At 61.2% G+C, this 22,004-nt stretch overlaps 1 protein-coding gene across 2 annotated transcripts in view; it reads right to left on the bottom strand.

The window, feature by feature from the left end:
- The window catches only part of PRDX2 (peroxiredoxin 2), a 146,627-nt gene extending 125,661 nt beyond the window's left edge, over positions 1 to 20,966 (bottom strand). The window contains exon 1 of one of the 2 annotated variants that reach the window (XM_012790481.3): positions 20,960 to 20,966. In XM_012790481.3, coding sequence (XP_012645935.2) covers positions 20,960 to 20,966 — 7 coding nt within the window. The remainder of the gene's footprint in view (positions 1 to 20,959) is intronic. The other variant, XM_075998093.1, reaches the window with a different exon arrangement.
- Positions 20,967 to 22,004: the final 1,038 nt, after the last annotated feature.

The following is a 22,004-nucleotide window of genomic DNA, read 5'->3' as shown; positions in this document are numbered from 1 at the left end:
GAGGAGGGAGGAGGGGAAGGCAAGAGGGGGAGGAGGGTCTCTGTGCGTGTGTGTTTTGGTGACCCTGTGTTACTGTGATAGTGGGAGTCTGGTGCCTGCATCTGCATATGGTCATGGGTGTCCCACCAGGTGTGCCTTAGGAGCGAGGACCTGTAACTCCCAGGCTCGGTCCCTACTGGGGGTTCCCAGCCCGGGGCACACACTGTGCCCACCAGGCTGGGCAGGGAGGCACCAGACTCTCTTGGGGTGTGGGGATCCCAGTCCTATCAGGAGGGCTTAGAGCACCCTCTTCTCCCAGCCTGGCAGCACCCATGGCCTGGCTCCCTGCCTATCCTATGTGCCAGATGTTTGCCCACCTCCCCCGAGAGGCCTGCTAGGCTGCCAAGCAGCCCTGGAGCCCGGCATTGCCTGGCCCCACCTTCTGTGGCCCAGGATGTGGCTGCCAGAGCCCAGATGTTTCAGTCTTCACCCTCCACCCCGCTCCCCCCGCATCCTGGCCAGGTAGTGCCATGGGCCTGGTTCCCGTCCCTCCTCCTCCCCCTCCCCCCACACACCTGCGAGGGAAGAACACACCTGCTGCCAGCTGCAGCCAGGTGGGCAGCCCGGCAGGGAGGAATGTGGGGATTCCAGCTGTGGCATTCCAGCTGTGCCCAGCCCCCTGGCAGCACCCTCCTCCCTTGAGATCTGTGGAAGGCCCGGTGTGCCCCAAGACCTGGGCTCTGGGGGAGACAGGGAGTGGCTGGGGTGTCCTCCAGAGCAGCCCCTCCGCTCCCCATAAATTCTTCCCAGCTGGCAGCTGTGGAGGGGGAGCAGAGTGCATGTGTGTGTGCATGTGTGCGTGTGTGTGCGCGTGCAGGGGCGCAGAGGAGGGGGTCTGGTGTGGGGAAGGAGTGGAGTGTGGACGTGTGTGACTAGAGGGCCAGTGTCCTGTCTGCGCGCGGGGGTGGATGTGGCCCGTGAGTGTGTGCGGATGTAAGGAAGAGTGTGAGCACGTGTTGAGTGGAAGTGTGAGTGTGACAGAGAAAGGGGGCATGAGTGCTGCCGTGCATGTGAATAAAAACAAGAACAGGTGTGACGTGGCTGTGTGTGTGAGTGAAGGGCAGCGTTGTGTGTGTATAAACGAGAGGCTGGGTGTTGCATGTGCACATGAAGGATGGGTGTTGTGTGTGTGCCTGAGGCTGTGTGTTGTGTATGTGTGTATAAATGAAGGCTGGGTGCCGTGTGTGTGTGTGTGTGTGTGTGTACACGAAGGCTGGGTATTGTGTGTGTGTGTGTATACATGAAGGCTGCATATTGTGTGTGTGTGTGTGTACACGAAGGCTGGGTGTCATGTGTGTGTGTGTGTATGTGTGTATAAATGAAGGCTGGGTGCTGTGTGTGTGTGTGTGTGTCTGTCTGTGTGTGTACACGAAGGCTGGGTATTGTGTGTGTGTGTGTATACATGAAGGCTGCGTATTGTGTGTGTGTGTATACACGAAGGCTGGGTGTCGTGTGTGTGTGTGTGTGTGTGTGTGTGTGTGTATAAATGAAGGCTGGGTGTCCCATGTGAGTGGGTCTGGGATGCTGGTTCCAGCAGAGCCCGGTCCGACCCAACCAGGACAGGAGAGGGGGAGACAGGACAGGAGGGGGGAGAAACAGGACAGGAGGGGGGAGACAGGACAGGAGGGGGGAGACAGGACAGGAGGGGGGAGACAGGACAGGAGAGGGGAGACAGGACAGGAGGGGGAGACAGGACAGGAGGGGGGAGACAGGACAGGAGGGGGAGAGACAGGACAGGAGGGGCAGATGGGACAGGAGCGGGGGAAACAGGACAGGATGGGGGGAGACAGGACAGGAGGGGGAGACAGGACAGGAGGGGGAGACAGGACAGGAGGGGGGAGACAGGACAGGAGGGGGAGAGACAGGACAGGAGGGGCAGATGGGACAGGAGCGGGGGAGACAGGACAGGAGGGGGGAGACAGGACAGGAGGGGAGAGACAGGACAGGAGGGGGAGACAGGACAGGAGGGGGGAGACAGGACAGGAGGGGGGAGAGACAGGAGGGGGGAGACAGGACAGGAGGGGGGAGACAGGACAGGAGAGGGGAGACAGGACAGGGGGGAGGAGACAGGACAGGAGGGGGGAGACAGGACAGGAAGGGGGAGAGACAGGACAGGAGGGGGGAGACAGGACAGGAGGGGGGAGACAGGACAGGAGAGGGGAGACAGGACAGGGGGGAGGAGACAGGACAGGAGGGGGGAGACAGGACAGGAGGGGGGAGACAGGACAGGAGGGAAGAGACAGGACAGGAGGGGGGAGACAGGATAGGAGGGGGGAGACAAGACAGGAGGGGGGAGACAGGACAGGAGGGGGGAGACAGGACAGGAGGGAAAAGACAGGACAGGAGGGAAAAGACAGGACAGGAGGGGGGAGACAGGACAGGAATGTGGGGAGACAGGACAGGAGGGAGGAGACAGGACAGGAGGGAGAAGACAGGACAGGAGGGAGGAGACAGGACAGGAGGGGGAAGACAGGACAGGAGGGGGAGACAGGACAGGAGGGGGGAAACAGGACAGGAGGGGGAAGACAGGACAGGAGGGGGGAGACGGGATAGGAGGGGGAGACAGGACAGGAGGGGGGAGACAGGACAGGAGGGGGGAGACAGGGCAGGAGGGGGGAGACAGGGCAGGAGGGGGGAGACAGGACAGGAGGGGGGAGACAGGGCAGGAGGGGGGAGACAGGGCAGGAGGGGGGAGACAGGACAGGAGGGGGGAGACAGGACAGGAGGGGGGAGACAGGGCAGGAGGGGGGAGACAGGACAGGAGGGGGGAGACAGGACAGGAGGGGGGAGACAGGGCAGGAGGGGGGAGACAGGACAGGAGGGGGGAGATAGGACAGGAGGGGGGAGACAGGACAGGAGTGTGGGGAGGGAGCACCCCAGCCAGGACTGGGCCTGGCTGGTGGGGTGCTCAGGTCTGGGGGACCGCCAGGGTTGGGGCTTTCTGAGCACTGTCCCCCTCACAGCCCCTTGCAGAGAAGCAGGATCCCCCAAGCTCCCAGCTCCAGACGTCCCAGACATCCCTGAGGCCCTCCATCATTTCTTCCCCTTCCAGCCTTTTCCCACAGCTCCCTGGTAAGCCCCCTATCGACCCCCTTCACCCAGGCCCCACAGGCCCCCCAAAAACATTCTTTGTCCCTCCCCCAGCCATCCAAGGCCCCCAACCCCTCCACCCCCCAGTCCCCTCCTGGGCTCACAGGTCCCCAGCTCCTTCTCCCAGACGTCTCAGCCTCTCTCGGCACCTCGAAGGCCCCCAGACCCTTTGACACACATCCCCCTGCCTCTTCCAGTGTCCGCCCCCCGCCCTGGACCCAACCTACCGCCACCTTCCCGGGAGCCAGCCAGGCCCCCAGCCCCCTCCAGCGCCAGCCCCAGCCCCTTTCTGGCCCCTTCCTGCAGCCCCGCCCCCAGCCCGCATGTGACCCCGCCCCCTCCCTTGTGCCCCTCCCCTTCCAAGCCCTCCCGTGCCCCTCCCCGGGAGCCCCCTCCCCCTTCTGGGGCAGCGGTGGCGTGGAGGCGGCCGCAGCAGCAGCCCTGAAACTTTAAACGGTGTTAAAAGTTTCTGTTTACGAGAAGCCCTTGAATTTTTAAGGACGTATCGATTCCCTCTGCCGCGGCCTTGCCTCGGTGGCGGCGGCGGCTGCAGGCACGGGGGAGGGGGGGCGGAGAGGGGCGCAGGGGAGGGGCGCGGTTGGACCGGTGGGATCCCAGGCACAGAGGCCCCCAAGCGCGGAATGACAGACACACGTGTCCCAAGGCACAGCCTCAGGCACGCAGAGACCCCCTCCCTGAGTGTCACACACACCCAGGCACAGGCAGACTGACGAGGCCTGACACACACACACACACACACACACACACACACACACACACACACACAGAGGCCCCTTCCTGACACCCATATACACACACACATTTGGTCACACACACACGGCCTGAAACACAAAGGCACGCACCCCCAACACAGATGCAGAGCCCCCTCCCGACACCACAGCACACACCTGCGTACACACACTCTGGTACAGACAGGCCCTCGTCACTGCCCCAGACCCACCGAGAGAAGCACACAACTGGCGACACCCATTGGCACTTTCTGCCCCATAGACCCTGATCACAGACAGACCCACTGGGACCCTCGAACACTCACCCCATGATCACACCCACCCTGAGACACATGGAGACACCTGTCTGCCTGCCACCGAGCAGACACAGCACACACAGTGCCACCTCATGACAACAAGCCCCTCGGGGCTGACGCACACACCACCCTGGTACCCCACCTCCAGCACTTCCCATTGGGCCCAGACTGCCATCAACTGACCTCTCTACACCTGACACCCCTGGAATGTCAGCCCTCAAGGGCATGGTCTTTTGTCTTCTTCCCTGCCATGTCCCCAGTGCCTGGCACAGGGCCTGGCAGACACCTTGTCTGCCTCACAGACACCCCCAGGTACACAGCCAGCCCCAGTCACCACCACAACACACAGGCACAGAAGGACTCCTGCAAGCACGCTGATCTGCATCTACTGGGTGTCCCCAGAGGAAGTCCAGACCCACCCAGACACCCATGGGCACAGTGCCTGCTGCTCTGCCTCAGTGAGGTATTGTGAGCGGGAGTGCACCCTCTTAGGGACACACACACACACACTTCTGTGCCGGCTTGCAGGAGCCCAGTGGGCATTGCCACAGTGGTTACCGCACACACACACACGCACACACACACTCCTGGGCACCGACACTCCGTCCAACAGATAATGTGTAGCTGGGAAGGCAAAGAAGGCGCTGGCTGCACCTGGCAGCAGGCAGGAGTTGTGTCTTAGGAGCTGCCTGGGGCTGAGGGCACTGCCTTTTTGCCTACCCAGGGGGTCACCCAAGGGCTCCCCTGTACCCCTCCGGGGTCCCCAGCACTACTTCTCCCCCCACTCCTTTCCGCTCTGGAAATAGGAGTCAGGGGCCTGCAAGAGGGGTGGGAAGCTCACCACAGTGGTATGCATGTACCTGGGACCCCCCTGCCCATTTCCGTCCCTGAGAGCAAAGCTGTGTCCCCTGCTGTATTTGTGTATGCCCATGACCAGGGCCATGTTACAAGTGTGTGTGTTGGGGGGGCACGCAAGGGGCCTGGGTGTGTGTGTTAGTTGTGTGCATGGTGGGGTGATTCTCCCAGGGGGCTGTCAGCTACCTGGGTATCAGCACAGTTGGTCAGTGTGCCCAAGGCCTGGGGGTACATCCGGGCAACACAGTGTGTGATGGATGTGCTTGTGTGTTGCGCTGTGACAGCCCATGTTGGTTTGTATCCGTGACACTTCACATCTCTTTGTATCACGGTCCTCCCTATGTTGTTTGGCAAGTACATCCAAGGTGTTTGATGGTGTGTGTGTGTGACAATGCATCTTCCTTTTATCAGTGTCATTGTGTGTGTCGGGATATATTGCCACAACTGCCAATATATTTTGGTGTGACTCCATATGTGTGTCTGTGTGTAGGAGTTGTGTGTCTGGAATGTGTCAGGGTGTGGTTGTGTGATCGTGTGTGTCAGTGTCCCGTAGGAGCACGTGTCAGTCAGTGTATGTGCTTCAGTGTGAATCTGTATGTGTCATCATGCACTGGTGTGTCTTGGTGTATCAGTGTGTGTATGTGAGGTCTGTGTTGTCGTGTGTCAGTGGGTCTCTGTGTGTCTATATGCAGCTCGTTGTCGTGTGCGTGGGCACCATCATGTGATGGTGCATGTCGGTGTGTGGGTCATGGGTGGCTTCCCAGACTTGGTGTGTATGTCAGCACGTGTGTGTAGGGGTTGGGTGTCAGGACGTGTGTCTTGTGCTTTGTGTGCGTTGTCTGAGTGTGCTTTGTTGTCGAGCGTGGAACGCGTGGCCATGCGTTCTGTACGTGACATGTGTGGCGGGGTCTGAGCCCCGCCGCGTGTCAGCGTGTGTCTGCGTTGGAACGCGGGCCAGCACGTGTCGGGGCGGCCGCGTCGGTGTGCGCCCCCGCGCGCGCGTGTGCATGCGTTCGTGTGTGTGTGCATGTGTGTGCGTGTGTGCGCCGGCCGCTGCTCCCCCGCCCTGCCCGCCCCTCCCCGCGCCCCTCCTCCCGCCCGCGCCGCCCGCCCGCTCCCTCTCCCCGGAGTGCGCCGCTTCCAAACTTTGTCTAAACTTTCACTTTCACAGCGCGGCGGCTGCGGCGGCGGCGGCGGGCGAGGGTGACCGGCCGAGCGGCGGCGGCATGGAGTAGACGCGCGGCGGCAGCGGCGGCGGCGGCGGCGGCGGCGGCGGACGCGAGAGGCAGCGGCGAGCGCGGCGGCGGCGGCGGCTGCAGCGGCCCCGGAGCCCGCGGGGCCTAGCCTGCGAGCGGCGAGCGCGGAGCGGCGCCGGGCCGAGCGCGGGGCCGCGGGCCGGGCGGGCGCAGCGCGGCGGAGGCCGGAGCAGCCGAGCCGGAGCCGGAGCCCCAGCGCGGCCGCCGCCTGCCGGGCCTCCCCTCGCCGCGGCCGGCCGCCGCGCTCCCGCCCGGGCGCCCAGCTATGTACTCCCCGTACTGCCTCACCCAGGTACCGGCCGCCGCCCCCGCGCGATCGGGGGAGGGGAGCGGGCGCGGGAGGCCGGCCGGTGGCGCGGGCGGGCGGAGGGGGCGCGCTGCGCCCGGGGGAGTGAGCCCGTGGGCCACCGAGGGGTGCAAGCTGTGCGGCAGGGAGTCCGGGCACGCGTGCGGGCGTCACCATGCGCGTGCGACCCTGGTCACCGGGCGGACTCCTGGTGGGGGATCCGGGGGTGGCCAGCTGCGTCGTGGCGCTGCCCCTGGAGCGCAGGCGGGAGTGCGATTGCCAGTGCGACTGTGTGTGTGTGTGTGTGTGTGAGCGCTTGACTGGGGTGCGGTGGGCAGCGGGGACTCCGGTCGACCAGTGGGCGACTGTAGCATGCACCCGAGCAGTGTGGCCGCTGGCAGTGTTTGCGAGGGTGACAGAGTGGCAGGAGGGTGGTCCCGAGGGCACAGAGGGGACACTGGGTCCCGCGGCGCTCCCTGTGGCGGGCGCAGCAGTTCCTAAGGGTGGCAGTGGCCAGCGTGCCTGGCGGCGATCCTTGCGTGCGACTGGGGTACCTGGGGCGGGCCGAGCGGCCCGGGCGTCTCCCCAAAGTCTTTGTTCAGGCCTCGCATGGGAGCGGGGCTAAGAAAATGGCGGGGCTCCCAAATTTCGGAGGGGCAGGGGAGGGGAGAGAGGGGCGGGCGCGCTGCCAGCCTGGCCGCGCCTCTCCGACCCTGGACGTCCTAGCTGTGGGTAGCCCCCCAACAAACTTTTCTCGGCGCAAACTTTCTGGCCCCAGCGACCCGGGCTGCTGCAGAGTGGACCCAGCAGGCCTGGGGAATCCCGTCCCGCCGCCCAGAGGCGGGAGGGGCAGGAGGCAGCTGTGGACACTGCCGATCTTGCTTCGGCCACGCCGTCGGGTCAGCCGCGGGCACAACAGCGCCGACCTTGGCGCGCTGCTAGAGCGCGTCCCGCCTCCAGCGAAGTTCCCTGCGCTGCGCGCAGCGGCGGCAAAAGCCGGGAGGATGCCTGTCCTGCCACCCCACTCTCTGTGGGCCACGGTCTGAGGATCTTAGAGGGCACAGTAGCTGCCCAGAATCCCATAGTGGCCCTGGCAGTGCTGCCCGCAGGGCCACGCCACAGCTGGTAACACAGTTTCCATAGAGGGGACACCTGGGGTTTGCTTAACCCTCATGCCAGCCAGGCCTGCATGTGGAGGTTCTCCAGGGCAGGACCTAACTGTCCCCTCTGCCCAACCCGAGCCCTGCCAGCCATGTGCCAACTGTGCCCGCAGCTCAGAGTGGAAGTCCACATGGAAACGGCTGCTGCTCAGGCTGCGGTGGGCCTGAAGCACGCATGGGTGTCAAGGCGCCGGAGGGTTTGTCCAGTGTGTGTCAGCTGTGGCCACACCACACTCTCGTACGCACAGGTGTGAATGTATGTGCGTGTGAGTCAGTCTGGAGTCTGCATGTGGCCCCTGCGGGTCAGCCGTGGGCAGGCCCGCGCGGCATGGCTGTGTGTGTGGCCCAGGGAGTGGGTTTTCCTGTAGAAAGCGGCCCTGAGTGTGTGTTGGTGAGGGCGCAGATGCGTGCCGTGTCGCAGTGTGCATGCAGGTGTGAGCAGGCACTATGACCGCATGGCATAGTGTGGGAGAACCCCATAGCTGTGCCTCCAGCTCCATGACTGTGTTGGGCCCCCCCATGATGACCCTGTCCACTCAACTGGGTTTGAGCTGCAGCTGCCTTTGGGGCTAGCCCGGGCTGGCCTGCACGGCCAGCGTTTGGGGCCTAGACCCCGTGCTCGAGCAGCGCCTTGCCCACCAGGCTGCCAGCCTGGCTCCCCAGGCAACCACGCCAGACATCTGGGCCTGCTCTCCCGTGGCTTGGGCGAGACAACCGCCCCTTGGATTTCGCAGCACCCTGGGAGAGAATACAGCCAGCCAATACACTGGTGACAAGGCTAGGAAGAGGCCAAGGTGGTCCCTAGACCAGGGTGATGGCTGCGGGGCTTGGCTATGTGACACCCCAAAAGGGAGTAAGGGCTCGGATCTGTGTGCGCCGCAGATCCAGGCTACGACAGCTCGAGTGTGCCAGGGTGGCTGCGGAGAGGAGTGGGCACAGTCTCGCCAGGCTGCCAGCCCTGCGCGGTGGGCAGGGAAACCCCTCGGCTCTGGGCAGGCGGCTGCTGTCAGCCGGTCAGCAGGGTCTGGCTTGCCCCTTCCCGACAGCCATATCTCTGTTTTTACAAATCTTTCTGCTTCCATAGCTTGCCCGGCTGGTCTCTGTTTTTCTGACAACCTCTTTCGTTCACTGTCTTTTTCTCTGTTTCTCTCCATCTCTGGCTCGTTGTTGACCCTTTTCGGTCTCTCTTTCTCCATCTCTGGGCTTCTATCTCTCTCTGGTTCTGCCCCGTCGCTGCTCCCCCCTCCCCTGGCGTCTCGGACTCTCTCTCTCTCTGGCCTGGCGCTCTCTCCCTCTCTCTCCCTTTTCTTTTTTTTCAAACCAGAATTGGCTTCGATTTTAAAGTCAATAAATGATTGAGCAGGAACGAGCTTGGAGCAGCGGGGCCCTGGCGGGGAAAGGCACTGTGGGCGAGGGGGAAGGGTGGGGGGAAAATCTCCTTCTAGAAAAAGCATCGAAATCCAGGGCGTCCGGGCGGGGTGGTTGCTGGAGCTACTCGAGCCCATTGCAGCCACAGGCCTGGGTCCTAGGCAGAGAGAAAGAAAGGTGGATGGAGGGGACCCCCCAACAAACAGACACACGCTAGGATGTGGACACATGCACACACCACCGCCAGTACCAAGATGGGGACAAAAAGGTGTTGCTCATACAGATGTCCAGACACAGGACCATCGACGAGCCTATGGACCTGCGGACACAGGAAACCATGGAATTTTGTTCACCCGAGACAACACACACACCCTTAACATATACGCACGCCTTGCGATGGGACGTGCGTACCGATGTAGACTCAGAGACACCGCAATACCTCCCAGACACACGGCTACGGACACATATTTGAGCACAGGAAACGGTGGACCCATGTTCACAACCACCCCCGACACACACATAGACACACACAACAGGACACAAACATTGATGTAGGCTTATGGAGACAGCGACAACTCCCAGACAGCAGAGCCCTCAACGCACACTCGGACACAGGCAGACTCAAACGTGGGTTCACCCCAAAACACACGCTCAAGGACGGGCAGAGGGGTGGACACAGAAGAGATGCAGTGCTGTTGGTTTGTCCAGGTGTGTGTGCAGATACCTTCTCAGCACACACACACACACACACACGGCACACCAATGCATGTTCCCCCCTCATCGACACACAAACATGCGGACCTGTGCTGCCACATGCAAAGACATACATGGGCACGTATGCAGATACACTCACCCTCAGACACACACCTACCCACGCCGACCCTGCCGCACAAACAGCGGGATGTTTGTGTACTCTTGTTTGTGCACGGTCCCCTGCCCAAACTCCTTCCAGGGGAGGAGCATGGCCAGGGCCTCTCGGTTGCCCGCTTTCTCTCTGGGTCACTGTGGTCACCCCTCTGTCCCTGCGCCAGCCTGGTTGGTGCCCCCTTTTAATGGCGCATTTTCTCTCCAGCTCTGGCCCTGCCCACCCGGTGCACACCGCTGCGCTGGGGGTTGCGTGGGCGTGAGCCGGGATGGGGTAGGCCACAGTTGGGGCTGGGTTGGGACTCCAGGAGACGTCTGGATGCGGGGCCAGGCAGAGTTGGGAGCCCAGGGCTCTGCTGGGGGCTGGGACGTCTTGTGTAGCCTCGAGGGCTCCCAGACACAGGCTGTGCGAGCTGAGGTCAAGGACTAGGCTCTGCCGCAAGGCAGCACCGGGTTTGAGCTGCAGCCGCGCATCTTCTAACCCCATGACTTGCAGCACAGGGTTTTCCTGGTCCGTAAAATGGGCACCAACGGTGTCTATCTCTTGGGCCATGATTAGGCTCCGAATAGTGCCTGGCACAGGGCATAGTGTGTGCTCGAGAAATGGTAGTTATTGTCATTTTGTTTGTATTGTCATCCTCTCAGCCCCTCCCAACTGGAAGAAGGATGCTTCTTCTTCTTTTTTGTTTTGTTTTTTTTTTTTTTTAGAAGGATGCTTCTGAGGGGTAGAAGACAGGTTCGAGCACCTCCTAACCCTAGAAATCCAAACGGAGCGCCTAAAGGAGGAGGCAAGAGAAGAGTCTGGAACGATGTGGGCTAACTGATGGCTGGGCTTCTTTCTCTTACGTGGGGTCCTGTGGGCCAAGCAGAGGGTAGAGAAAGGTGATGGTGGGGTGGGGCAGGGGACAGGAGGGGAGAGACAAGGTCTTCACTGTCCCGTGGGGATCAGGGGTCCTTCTTGGGGGCTCTGAGTGTTGGTACAGGAGTACGTGTGCACACACGTATCCAAATATGAGTGGGGCAGAGCCTGGAGACCAGCTATGTGCCGATGGTGGCTTCAGGGATGTTCCCAAAGCTCTGGAGCTGCTTCTGCATCTGCACCTGGGCATTGTCACCTGGATACACCATGGGGACAGGATGCACGTGTGGGCCAGATGGATCAAGGGGCAGTGTGGGGTGGGTGCAGGGGCCGGGCGTGCAGCTGTGGTGCCGTGGCTGCCGGTGAAATCTCCTGGTGGTCAGTGTCTGACCGCCAGCCTATGCATCCAACCCGTGGGGATCCTGTCCCCTGCTCGTGATGCTTGAATTTGGGGTCTAGCTTATTCCACCAGCCGGACCAAGGAAGGCGAGGGGGGGGCACCTGCCCCTTCCTCCAACACGGTGCAGAGGACCAGGCTTCTGTCCGTCCCCCTCAGCTGGGGTAGGGGAAGGAGGGGGTATATTCGCTTTCCTGCCACTAAAGCCCTGGATGTGGGGACGGGACGCAGGGGGACCGCTGTGAGCGGCTATCTGGGTTCTCCCAGATCTGCCTGCGTGTTAGTTGTCTCGTCTGGCCTCAGAGCCACCGTATTCCCGCAGGTATCCGGGTGGCCGTGTGGCCCTTTCCACATGTCTCCGAGTGTCTGTCACCGGGCACTACCTGCATGTGACTCCAAAGATCATTGCACGCGCCGTCTCTTGTGTGTTCGGTGGTGGGGGTGCTGGGGAGTGTGTCACCACGAGTCTCAGTGTGCCTGATGCGGTCTTTGTGTCATGGCGCCAATGCGGCATGTCACTGTGTGCGGCAATGCGTGTCGGTGTACCTGTCGCCATCTTTGTCTCTGCGCTTTGTCTCTGGGGTGACAGTGTCCCAGTGACATGCGTCACATCTGTGGCAGTGTGTTTTTCTGGGCGTCCACATGTCACGGCAAGGAGTGTATTGGTGTGCCTCACACATGTGTTCACCTTTCCATGTCACCCTGTGTCCGTGTGTGTGTCAATGCACGTCTCCAGGTGTAGCCTGCCCCCATATCATTGTGTGCTAGGCCTGTCCCTGTCACTGTCATTGTGTGTCTCACCTCACGGGCCCCTCTCCCTGGCAGCATGCGTGATGCCCGCTATGGCGGCCGGGCGAGCGGCTGGGCGCAGGCTGCACTGTGGCCTTGCCGGGGCCCCACCCGTGCCCCCAGCCCGGCCCGGACAGAAGCCCGTTGTGCGCGGCAAGGTGCGGGTGTGTGTGTTTGGGCCGCCCACAGGCCTCCCTCTGTCTGCCCGGCGCACATTGATCTTGGCTTCTGCCTGTGTCCGTTCTAGCCTGGCCAGCTGGGTGTCCGGCTGTCTCTGTAGGCCTGAGCCCACCATCCCTGCCGTCCCCACCGCCCCCACAGTCCCGCCTGTCCTGGGTCCCACACCCCTGAGCCACCCGCTGTCCCTCCAAGCCTCTGAGGGCGCCAGTTTGGAAACTGAGGCCCCCCTTTCTCTCCCCCTTTCTCTCTCTCTTTCCTCCCTCTCTCCTCCCCTCCTCCCTCCTCCCGCTCCCTCTCTCCCTCTCTCCTCCTGCCAAACGCGTCTTGGCTCTGTCTGAATATCTCTCCTCCTCGATTTTTGGCTCCAGCTCTGGGCGCGTTCACTAAAGGAAGAAGGGCTAGCTCCCCACCCCCTACCCCCTTCCTCACCGCCTCCCCCTCCCGAGGAGCCCCTCTGAGGGCGGGAGTGGCCTCGTGCAGGGGCCTGGGCCCCCGAGCAGGCTTGGCCAGGGGGGCACAGGCCTGGTGGGCGAGGGGGCAGTGTGGACAGGGCCTGGCGGCCGGAGGGGGGTGGTGGGCAGGGTGACCATGCTGCCCAGCTGGGCGGGCGTGTGGGCAGGGAGGGGTCGGGGGCACAGAGCTGGGGTGTCTGGCTTCTGGTGGGGCTGGCAGGCCTCTGTGAGGCGCAGCTGTGCCCAGAACTCTGAGTTGCGTTTGCCACCACTACCGATGTGGCTGCGCCAGCCGGGGAGGGGAGGCGGGTAGCGGGCACTGCGGCGCTCTGCAGCCAATCAGAAGCCAGAGTTGCGCTGGGGAGCTCTCCCCCCACTGGGCCCCACCCTGAGGGGAGCCGGGGTGGTGGCCAGCACAGGCAGGGGGCAGTGCCCACCGCCACCACCGAGGACCCTGCCCCCTCAGCCGAAGCCTGGTGCCAACCTTCCTGGCACAGATCGGACGAGAGCGGGAGTCTGTCTGTCCCCACCTGAATCTGCAGGAGCCAGGCTGGAGGCAGGGGCGGCACAGAGGTGCACCCATACACCCCCCAACCTTTGTCCACAGCAAGCAGGAGCTGGGGGCTGGGGCCGGGGCCAAAACATCCAGGTGGTTCCGTCCCAGTATCAGCCTCGGCTGAATCATCTGGGGGGTGGGGGGTTTATTCCAGGTCCATCTCACACACAGTCACACACTCTCACTGGCACATTCGGGTACAAAGAATCACGCTGCCACACACGGGCACACTGCACCTCCCTCAGTCACACAGACACAGGCGTCCCCACACAAAGAAGGCTGCCCTCACACACAGACACCTAGAGGCGCTTGGCCACACCCAAGCACAGCGACCACGCAGCATTACACACGCAGAGCAGAGACACGGGAGACACACAGTCACACGGTCACATGCCGTGAAACACACAGCACACAGGCACCGCCGCCACCGTCAAACTCAGGGGAGTATGTGGAACCCACAGACAGCGGGAAACACACAGGGTGCGCACGGGGTGACAGTGTCAGACACCCAAAGGCTCATGGAGCACCAATACGCCTGCACACACCACCAGACACACGGAACACACGCGAGCACATGCGTGATAACACACCCAGACACATACGCACCCTAGCCCTGTGCCACCAGTGGTGATTTTGCCTGTTGGGGAAGGTCTGGAAACATTTTTGCTGTCACATCGGAGGTGGGGGGGTGGCCAGGGATGCTGCTCAGTGTCCTACAATGCACAGGAACCCCCCCGCCTGCCACAGAAAACAATCCAGCCCCAAATGTCAGTAGTGCCCAGCTTGGGGCTGGACACAGTGGCTCATGCCTGTAATCCCAATGCTTTAGGAGGCCGAGACAGGAGAATTGTCTTGAGGCCAGGAGTTGGAGACCAGCCTGGGCAACATAGCAAGACCCCATCTCTACAAAAAAATTTAAAAAATTAGCCGAGTGTGGTGGTGCATCTGTAGTCCCAGCTACTCAGGAGGCTGAGGCAGGAGGATCGCCTGAGCCCATGAATTCCAGGTTGCAGTGAGCTATGATGACACCACTGCACTCCAGCCTGGGTGACAGAGTGAGAGCCTGTCTCAAAAACATACAAAATACTCTCGTGGAAAGCCTGTCCTGCACACTCAGACACACAGTAACACAGGAGCACAGCTAACCCTTGACACCTGTCATACACACACGCACGTATCACTCTCGGACAAGAGGCCAGCTGACACGTCACATACGGTTCTGCTCCCCAGGACCCAGGCATTGTCTCACAGGCAACTCTCCCCCAACAAACCCAGGGATAAGTGGCGTGGCATGCACACAGTCCCGTGTTTCCCCACCACGTGGGGACGAGAGTCACACCCACACATGCATTCGCACCTGGGCCACACCTGGCCCTGGTTGGAAATGGCACCCGAGAGATGGATGAGACCTGCCCGATGGCACCTCCTCTCTGCCTGCCAGCCCGCCGGCTGTCTCTGAGCAGCAGCGGCAGCCACCCTAACCTCTCCGGATAGAATTGGGAGCCCCAAATCCCTGCCCTGGTTTGTAGAAGCCTAGGGTGGAGGCGAGCCTGGGATGCCACATGCCCACCCCTGCCCAGGACACCCCTGGCCTTCTGCACCCAGTGGCCGAGGGCCCCACTCTCACTGGCCTGCCCCTGGCAGCCACGGAGAGAAGGGCGGTGATGACGTTAAACTCTGAGACTCGTGTCCTCTGTGGGCTGCCTCACTGACCCTTTGGCCGTTAGCTCCCCATTTCTTCTTTCTTCTTTTTTTGTTTTTGAGATAGGGTCTTGCTCTGTTGCCCTGGCTAGAGTGCAATGGTGTCATCATAGCTCACTGCAGCCTCCAACTCCTGGGCTCAAGCGATCCTCCTGCCTCAGTGTCCAGAGTAGCTGGGACTACAGGTGTGCACCGCCATGCTCAGTTGTTTTTTTCTATTTTTAGTAGAGACAGGGTCTCGCTCTTGCTCAGACTGGTCTCAAACTCCTGAGCTCAAGCCACCCTCCTGCCTCAGCCTCCTAGGGTGCTAGGATTACAGGTGTGAGCCACTACACCGGGCTGCAACTCCCCATTTCTGACTCTGGAGAAAAAGGAGAAAGGAAGAAGAAAAGTGGTTGGCAGAACAGTAGAAGGAGACGGGATAATGGCGAAATGAATGTTTGTCCTAAAATTCTTCGTGGCTAACTGGTACTGCGTGTTTGCTGTGTCATGCCCTCTGCAAAGCACCTCCCCAGCTTGTCTCCTTGACTCCTTCTTCGTGAGGCAGATGCTGTCATTAGGAGAGTAGGGCCTCTGGGGCCAGCTTCCTGGGTTCAAGTCCCGGCTCCACCACTCACTAGCTGTGTGATTTTGGGCAAGTCACTTAACCTCTCTGGGTCTCAATTTCTGCATCTAGCAAGCAGGATTTTGATAAGGATCTGAGGAGCTGGTTCACAGAAAGTGTTTTGAAAACTGTGCTTGATGTCAAGTAAGTGCTTGGTTTTATAGACGAACAACCTAGACCCAGTGCTAGAGGGTCAAGGGCTAGGTGGAGCCTGAGCCCCTTCTCTGATCGACACCACCCTAAATCCTGCTGATGGAACAGAATTGCAGCTTGTTCTGTGGCCTTTACCAAATTTTGGAGCTGGCCTGCATACTCTAATGCCCCCACTTGAAGTGTGACCCAGCTGTCAGCCCTCGAATCCTCCTTACCACTCTGACCTTTGGATCTTCTTCTGTCCAGGGCTCAGAATAAGGGTGGATGGTGGTCTCACCCCCTCTGCACTCCCAGTGGCCAGGCTTTGTGCCCTCACCCCAGCAGGGCTGGGTGCCCTCTCCCACACCTTGCTGGGCACCCAGCCGGAGCCCACATGCTGGGGGTGCAGCCAGGGGCCTGTGCATTCTTTCGGCAAATATTTACCAAGCACCTCCTGGGTGCCAGGCCCTGTTTTAGGCCCTGGGGGCTCGGCAGGGAGCAAAACCGGCAAAGGTGCCAGCCCTGGTGGGAGGGCAGACACTGAACCTGATAAACAAGGGAGGGTCCCGTCCCCGGGACAGCGCTAGGTGCTGTGGGGGAAAGGGAGCGGGCGGGGACCTTGGAGGTGCCGGGCAGCTGTGCTTTTATCGGAGGTGGTCAGGGGGCATCACAGTGAGGTGCTGGGGCTAGTGGTGCCCTGCTACAGCTCCAGCGCAGCCTGTGGGCCCCGTGCCCTCTCACAGGCACCATCCGGAGGTCAAGGGCAGGTGGTTTAGCATGGTCTTGCCCACCATTTGCCCGGAACACGGGGCCCGCCGTTGCTTCAGTCTGAGCTTGCCCATTATCCACTTGTGGATACGCCATGTGGTGCCCGCCCAAGACCTGGGGACAAGATGGCCGAGGCCTTTCCCATAGAGAAACCAGGTCTTGATGGGCACTGGGTATTCTCAACCCTGCCACTCTGAGCTGGGGGATGGGGCGGGGGCAGCTGGTGGCCCAGAGTGGCACTTCCACCTGGGCCCCTCGATTTAGCTTTCCCGGGGCGGGCCCAGTTTATTTTTACCCCAGCCTGTCACCCTGGCAGTACCAGGCTGCGCCATCTTTGCAGGGTCTTGGGGACCTGCCCACAGCTTGGGGGAGACCTGGCTTTGCCCGCTGGGTCCCCCAACTCCTACTGGGCTCCAGACTCTCTCTGCCTCCAAAGCTCCAGGCTTCGGGGCTCTGGGTCGGGGAGCTGGTGGGGTCGGCACCTCAGGCTGGCAACCACTGTGCCCAGCCTGGTGGCATTTGGTTTGGCGCCCTGCCTGCCCGCCACCCCCACCCCGTGCCCGGGCAGAGCCGAGCGGCTGCTGCTGCCAATCTCCATTTCGAAGCTGGGGGTGGGGGTGGAGGAGTGCTGGGCGCCTCAGGGCCCTCTGCCTGTCCCATGCCACCTGGGGCTCATCCCCCATGCCCGTGCCCTGGAAGGGTCCGGCCTGCGTGCGTTTCCCACTGCTGCCCCTTCCCAGCCTGGAGCTCGGCGAGGATGCCCGCCCGCCTGGCTTCCATCTTCTCCACTGTTCCCTCCCCTCCTCCCTCTCGCCTGCGTGCCTGTAATGGCGCACCATTTTTGGCATCTCCTCCCCCTCCCCCTCCCATAGGCGCCAACCTCACTTCCAAACCCGCCACCATTGCTGGCTCTTGGGCCTTCCTGGGGCTGGGACCTGGAAATGGGAGTTTGGGGAGGGTGGGTGCGGGGTACATGGGTACCAGGGCCCTTCTGGGTGCTTATGTGTGTGTCTGGGGCCGGGGGGGGGGGCACAAGCTCTAAGCCAGCTAGCTCAACCTGCCTCTTTTCGTTCTGCCTCAAGGTTGTTAGAGCTGGATTGCAGCAAAAGTGGGGACCCTCCCGTTTCTGACGATCCCCCAGGCCTGGGGTTGGCCTCTAGGCCACCGGGAAACCAGGGTGGGCATCTGTGCCCAAGCCCAGGCCCTAGATTGGCAAAAGCAAGGCTTTATCCATGGGGTGCCCGGAACCTTCCTCCCCTAAGTCCCCCCGCAGGGCTCCAAGATTCCTATTTCCCCTTTCCAGACCTCAGGTGGGGGAGCCAAGCCCCACCTTGGGCACTTGTGCCCCCAGAGGGGCAAGGGACTTCGGAGGAACCGGTTTACTGCCCTCCTCCCCCACCAAGCCCGCTGCCCGCGCCTCTCTCGGCACTAAACAAAGTTTGCTAAGTAACTTCAAATGTTATTTGAGGACGGCCTGGCCTCAACCCAAGGCGGCCCTGTGGAAACTTGTTTTTCGCTGCCGAGGCTGCAAGTATCAAAGACACACTTTCGGGGGAGTGGGGTGGGGGTGCTTCGACGCCTTTCCCCTCTTTGTGGCAGGGACTGGCCCCGAACGGACACATGGACACACAGGGCAGACACACACAGGCCTGCATGCACGGAAAGACACGCATGTCATGCGAAGGCCTGCACACCAGAGACGGCTGCGGGACAGCCATGGAGCGTGGCATACAGAACACATATAACACACGCATACTGACACGCCAAGAAGGCAGGAGGGGTGTCACAGGGTGCTGCCCGCCCCCACGAGCCGCAGGATTCTTTCAGCTGGATTCTGTTGCCACGTTGGAGAAAGCATACGACTTTGATTGTCGGGGTCCTGTATTCTCGAGTCTCTAGGGGATGCTTGGATGGGTCCTCCCATGCTGGTGAGAACGCCTGGGTTGGAACTGTGGCCCGACTGCTTTTTGGCTAAGCCTGGGTTTTCTCGTCCCTCTGGCAGCATTGCGTCCCTAAAAGTGTGCTCTGAGAATAGGGCCTGGCGTACAAGCGATGCTCGTAAGTGTCTGCGGGCAATTACCCTGTAAACCCGGTACGTGTCAACCCTGACTGGAGGCCCTGACCCCAGGCAGCTCCAGGTTCTCCATGTCCTGGGAAGAGCCCACGCTGACTTCTCTTCCTCATCCCTCTCTCCCTCTGCTTTTTCTTCTCTCTGGTTCTCTTAGTTTCTTCCTCCCTTTTTCTCCCAGGTTTTTTTTTTTTTTTTTTTTTCTGGGACAGAGTCTCACTCTGTCGCCGCGGGTAGAGTGCAGTGGCATCATCACAGCTCACAGCAACCTCAGACTCTTGGGCTCAAGCGATCCTCCTGCCTCAGCCTCCTGAGTAGCTGGGACTACAGACACATGCCATGACGCCTGGCTAATTTTTCTATTCTTAGTAGAGACGGGGTCTCGCTCTTGCTCAGGCTGGTCTGGAACTCCTGGCCTCAAGTGATCCTCCCACCTTGGCCTCCCAAAGTGCTAGGATTACAAGCCACACCCGGCCTCCCAGCTTTTCTTGATCTTTCCCCAAACCCCTCTTCTTCCTTCTCCCATCTCCACCAGCCTTGCCCTGGCCTGGAGCTCAGGGAAAATGTGGGAAACAGGGCAGGTGTGCATTCCTCCCTGAAGCCAGCCAGGCCTACGGTCCCTTATACCCCGAGCTCCCTGAAAACCTGCCTAGGGTCCCCCAAACCCTAGCAAGAAGCTGGGAGCTGGGCACTTGAGCTGACACAATGGGTGCAGAGCAGGCTCTGTCACATGGTCCTCTAACCTGTCACCTCTGAGGTTTGCAAACAACTGGGGCCTCAATGAACTCAAAGGAAAAACCAAGGCCCAAGGGGACACTAGAGAAGAGCCTCCCCATCCTGTTCAGCCAGATCCCCACCGAGGTAGGTTTGCGGGGTCCCCCCAACCCAGTCCCACACACTGCCTCATCTCCACTCACAGTCAACGCCCGCAACACCCCGCCACCCGCAGTCTGTCGCGCAGTGACAGCCTGTCACAAGCACCGCCGCACACCGGCACAATCTGTCGTCCACGCACAGTCTCACACACAACCTGTCACACACACGCACACACACACAGCGGCACAGTCGCACACACAGCCAGCCTCACGCGATCACACCAAGCGTCACAGCTTGTCACAGCCATAGATTCCTCACAATAAAAATAACAGCTACCGACTCCAGAGCAATTATGCCCGGGCAGCGGGTGGGTGGGGAGTGGGAGGGCGGGCATGCGTGTGACCTCCTGTGACCCTCCCGATGAGAGGCGGGGATGAGTAACCTGTTTTACAGATGAGGAAACAAAGGCCACAAGGTCAAGTGCCAAGGTCATGGGGCTAGAAGTGGAGTAGTGGGAATTACTCAGCCAGGTCCCCAGGGGCAAGCAAGACTTAAAACAGGTCACTCCACCTTTTCAACCCCCTCCAGCCCACCTGAGGCTCCTCCTTCCCACCCTTTCCCTGGGAATTCCCTTCCCATTCCCTAGGTGGGGAAAACTGAAGCCCAGGCCAAGAAACAGGAAGGGGCCTGCTGGCCCTGCTATTAAGGGTGCTCAAACCCTCTGCGTTTGGCTGGGGGAAATTCAAGCCATGCCCTGCAAAGCTACCTGGCTCTAAGTGGGCGCTCGTGGGCACTACAAACCCACTGGGCAGTGCAGCGCTATCCGAGGGGTGATACATGTGCGGTGGGCACCAGGTTTGAATGTCTGCTGTGCGGATGTCTGGTGGGGAGAGCTGGGGACGGGCAGCAGCCTGTGGTCCTGCAGGTGATTCAGTGTGGTTGGATGAGGCCAGGGGTCTTGGAAGACAGAAAAGAGAAGACCTAGGACTTCAAACCTCCTGTCCCTGTCCACACTGGTAGAGTGGCCACTGTGGACTCCGGGTCTTCCAAAAGCACCTTGGCCCAGGCCAGGATCCAGTGTGGGATGGGGGAGGGAGGCATCTTGCACTCCTATTCCCTGGGGCCCTCTGTGCTCCCAGGCGCTTCCTCCTCTCCAGCTAGCCTCCCCTTGCTTTCCCCTTCTTTGTTCTACCCCTGGCCAATTCTCCATGATTCTCGGGGCTTCCCCCATTAGAGTTGCCTGGGCCAAAACCAACAGGGCTCCAACGATATCCCGCCTTGGCCCCGCAGGGCAGCAGGCCCTGCCCCATTGTCCACTCAGGGGCCAGATTCTGGCTCTGGGGAGTCCAGACGGCGGCCCCGTGCACGTGGCCACTCCTAGGGCGCAGGCTGCAAGCACCAACACATACCCCTTCCCTGAGGCTCCGTGGGGGAACCCTGACTCTCACACTCCCATGTCAGACACCCCAGCAGGGCGCTCAGGCAAGCACACGCACATAAGCGCGCTCCCTCACTATTGCTCTGACCCGGGTAGGGTCCGGAGCTCGTCATTGCCCCGAGTCCAACCGGGATCCGACACACTGAAAGGTTATATGTACTCCCAGGCCTGACACCCCAACGAGACTGCCCGGCCGCATAAACGAAGCTTCCGGCACCAGGTGGGAGTCTCGAACACACCCATGTACTCCCCTGCTCTTGCTGGATGGGGATTCTGAGCACACGTACTGCCCAGCGCCCCCATGAGGGTCCTGGGGCTCCAGTGGGTCCGTGAGCCTGCTGGAGTCCTTGGTGCCCACGCACGTGCCTCCAGGCCCACACCTTCCCAGCCTGCACACGCGAGTTTCACGTGAGCCACACACCTGCCAGGCCGCCCAGGGCACCTGGCTCCAAAACCGCATTCAGGCTGTTGGGGGAGGGGGCTGGGAAAAGAGGCCTAATTCGCATCTCCCCCACCTCTCTCAGAACACCCGCCTCCCCAAATGTCCCTGGGGGGCACAGGTGAGACGCCCCAGAACTGCTGCTGCCCAGTGGCGCCCCTGCATGTGCTATATTTACATTTAAAATTTGTACCTTTATATATACTTTTTATATGTAAGAACCGCTCCCCCCTCTTCCCGCTCCACGTTTGTACTTGGATTTTACCACCCCCACTAGGCTTCGTCCCAGACCTGAAAAAACCATTTCGCCAGGCAGGGACGTGGGGCGAGGCAGCGGCAGCCCTCCCCCTTTCCATTGCGGACGTCCCACGTTCCTAAAGACTAGGGACCCCCTCCCCCGAAGGAAGGGCTGGAAGGACTGCGTCGCCCGAATCCCCGCAGCCCCCGAAACACAAGACACACAATCGCGGGGGTGGGTGCTGGCGGCGGCGGCGAGACGTTGCTTTTTGGTGTGTGTTTGCTGTTGCTGCTTAAATTAACCCTGAGTGACGGCCCGCAATTCTCCACAAAGAGGCCATTTACTGTCCCCCAACCTCGGGCAAAACCTCCACTTGTCTGGAGTCCAGCGTGGCCGCGGGGGCCGCGCAGTGCGCTACAGCCCTCCCGGCCTTCCCTTCAGGTGCGCCCGGGCGTGGGCGTGGGCTCCCTGCGCGCCGCGGACCGCACCGCAGGAGTGAATGCGCATGGGGTTTTGGAGGAGGGGGAGATGTCTTAAAATAGACGCACACGCAGAGGGGTGTCCCAAGACTCCCCAGACACCCCAGTGCCCAACCACAGGGCCT

Source organism: Microcebus murinus, chromosome 27, assembly GCF_040939455.1.
Source record: "Microcebus murinus isolate Inina chromosome 27, M.murinus_Inina_mat1.0, whole genome shotgun sequence".
In the NCBI taxonomy this organism is placed as follows: Eukaryota; Metazoa; Chordata; class Mammalia; order Primates; family Cheirogaleidae; genus Microcebus; species Microcebus murinus.
The sequence above is the reverse complement of the archived record's forward strand: the minus strand, read 5'-3'. Positions and strand labels throughout refer to the sequence as shown.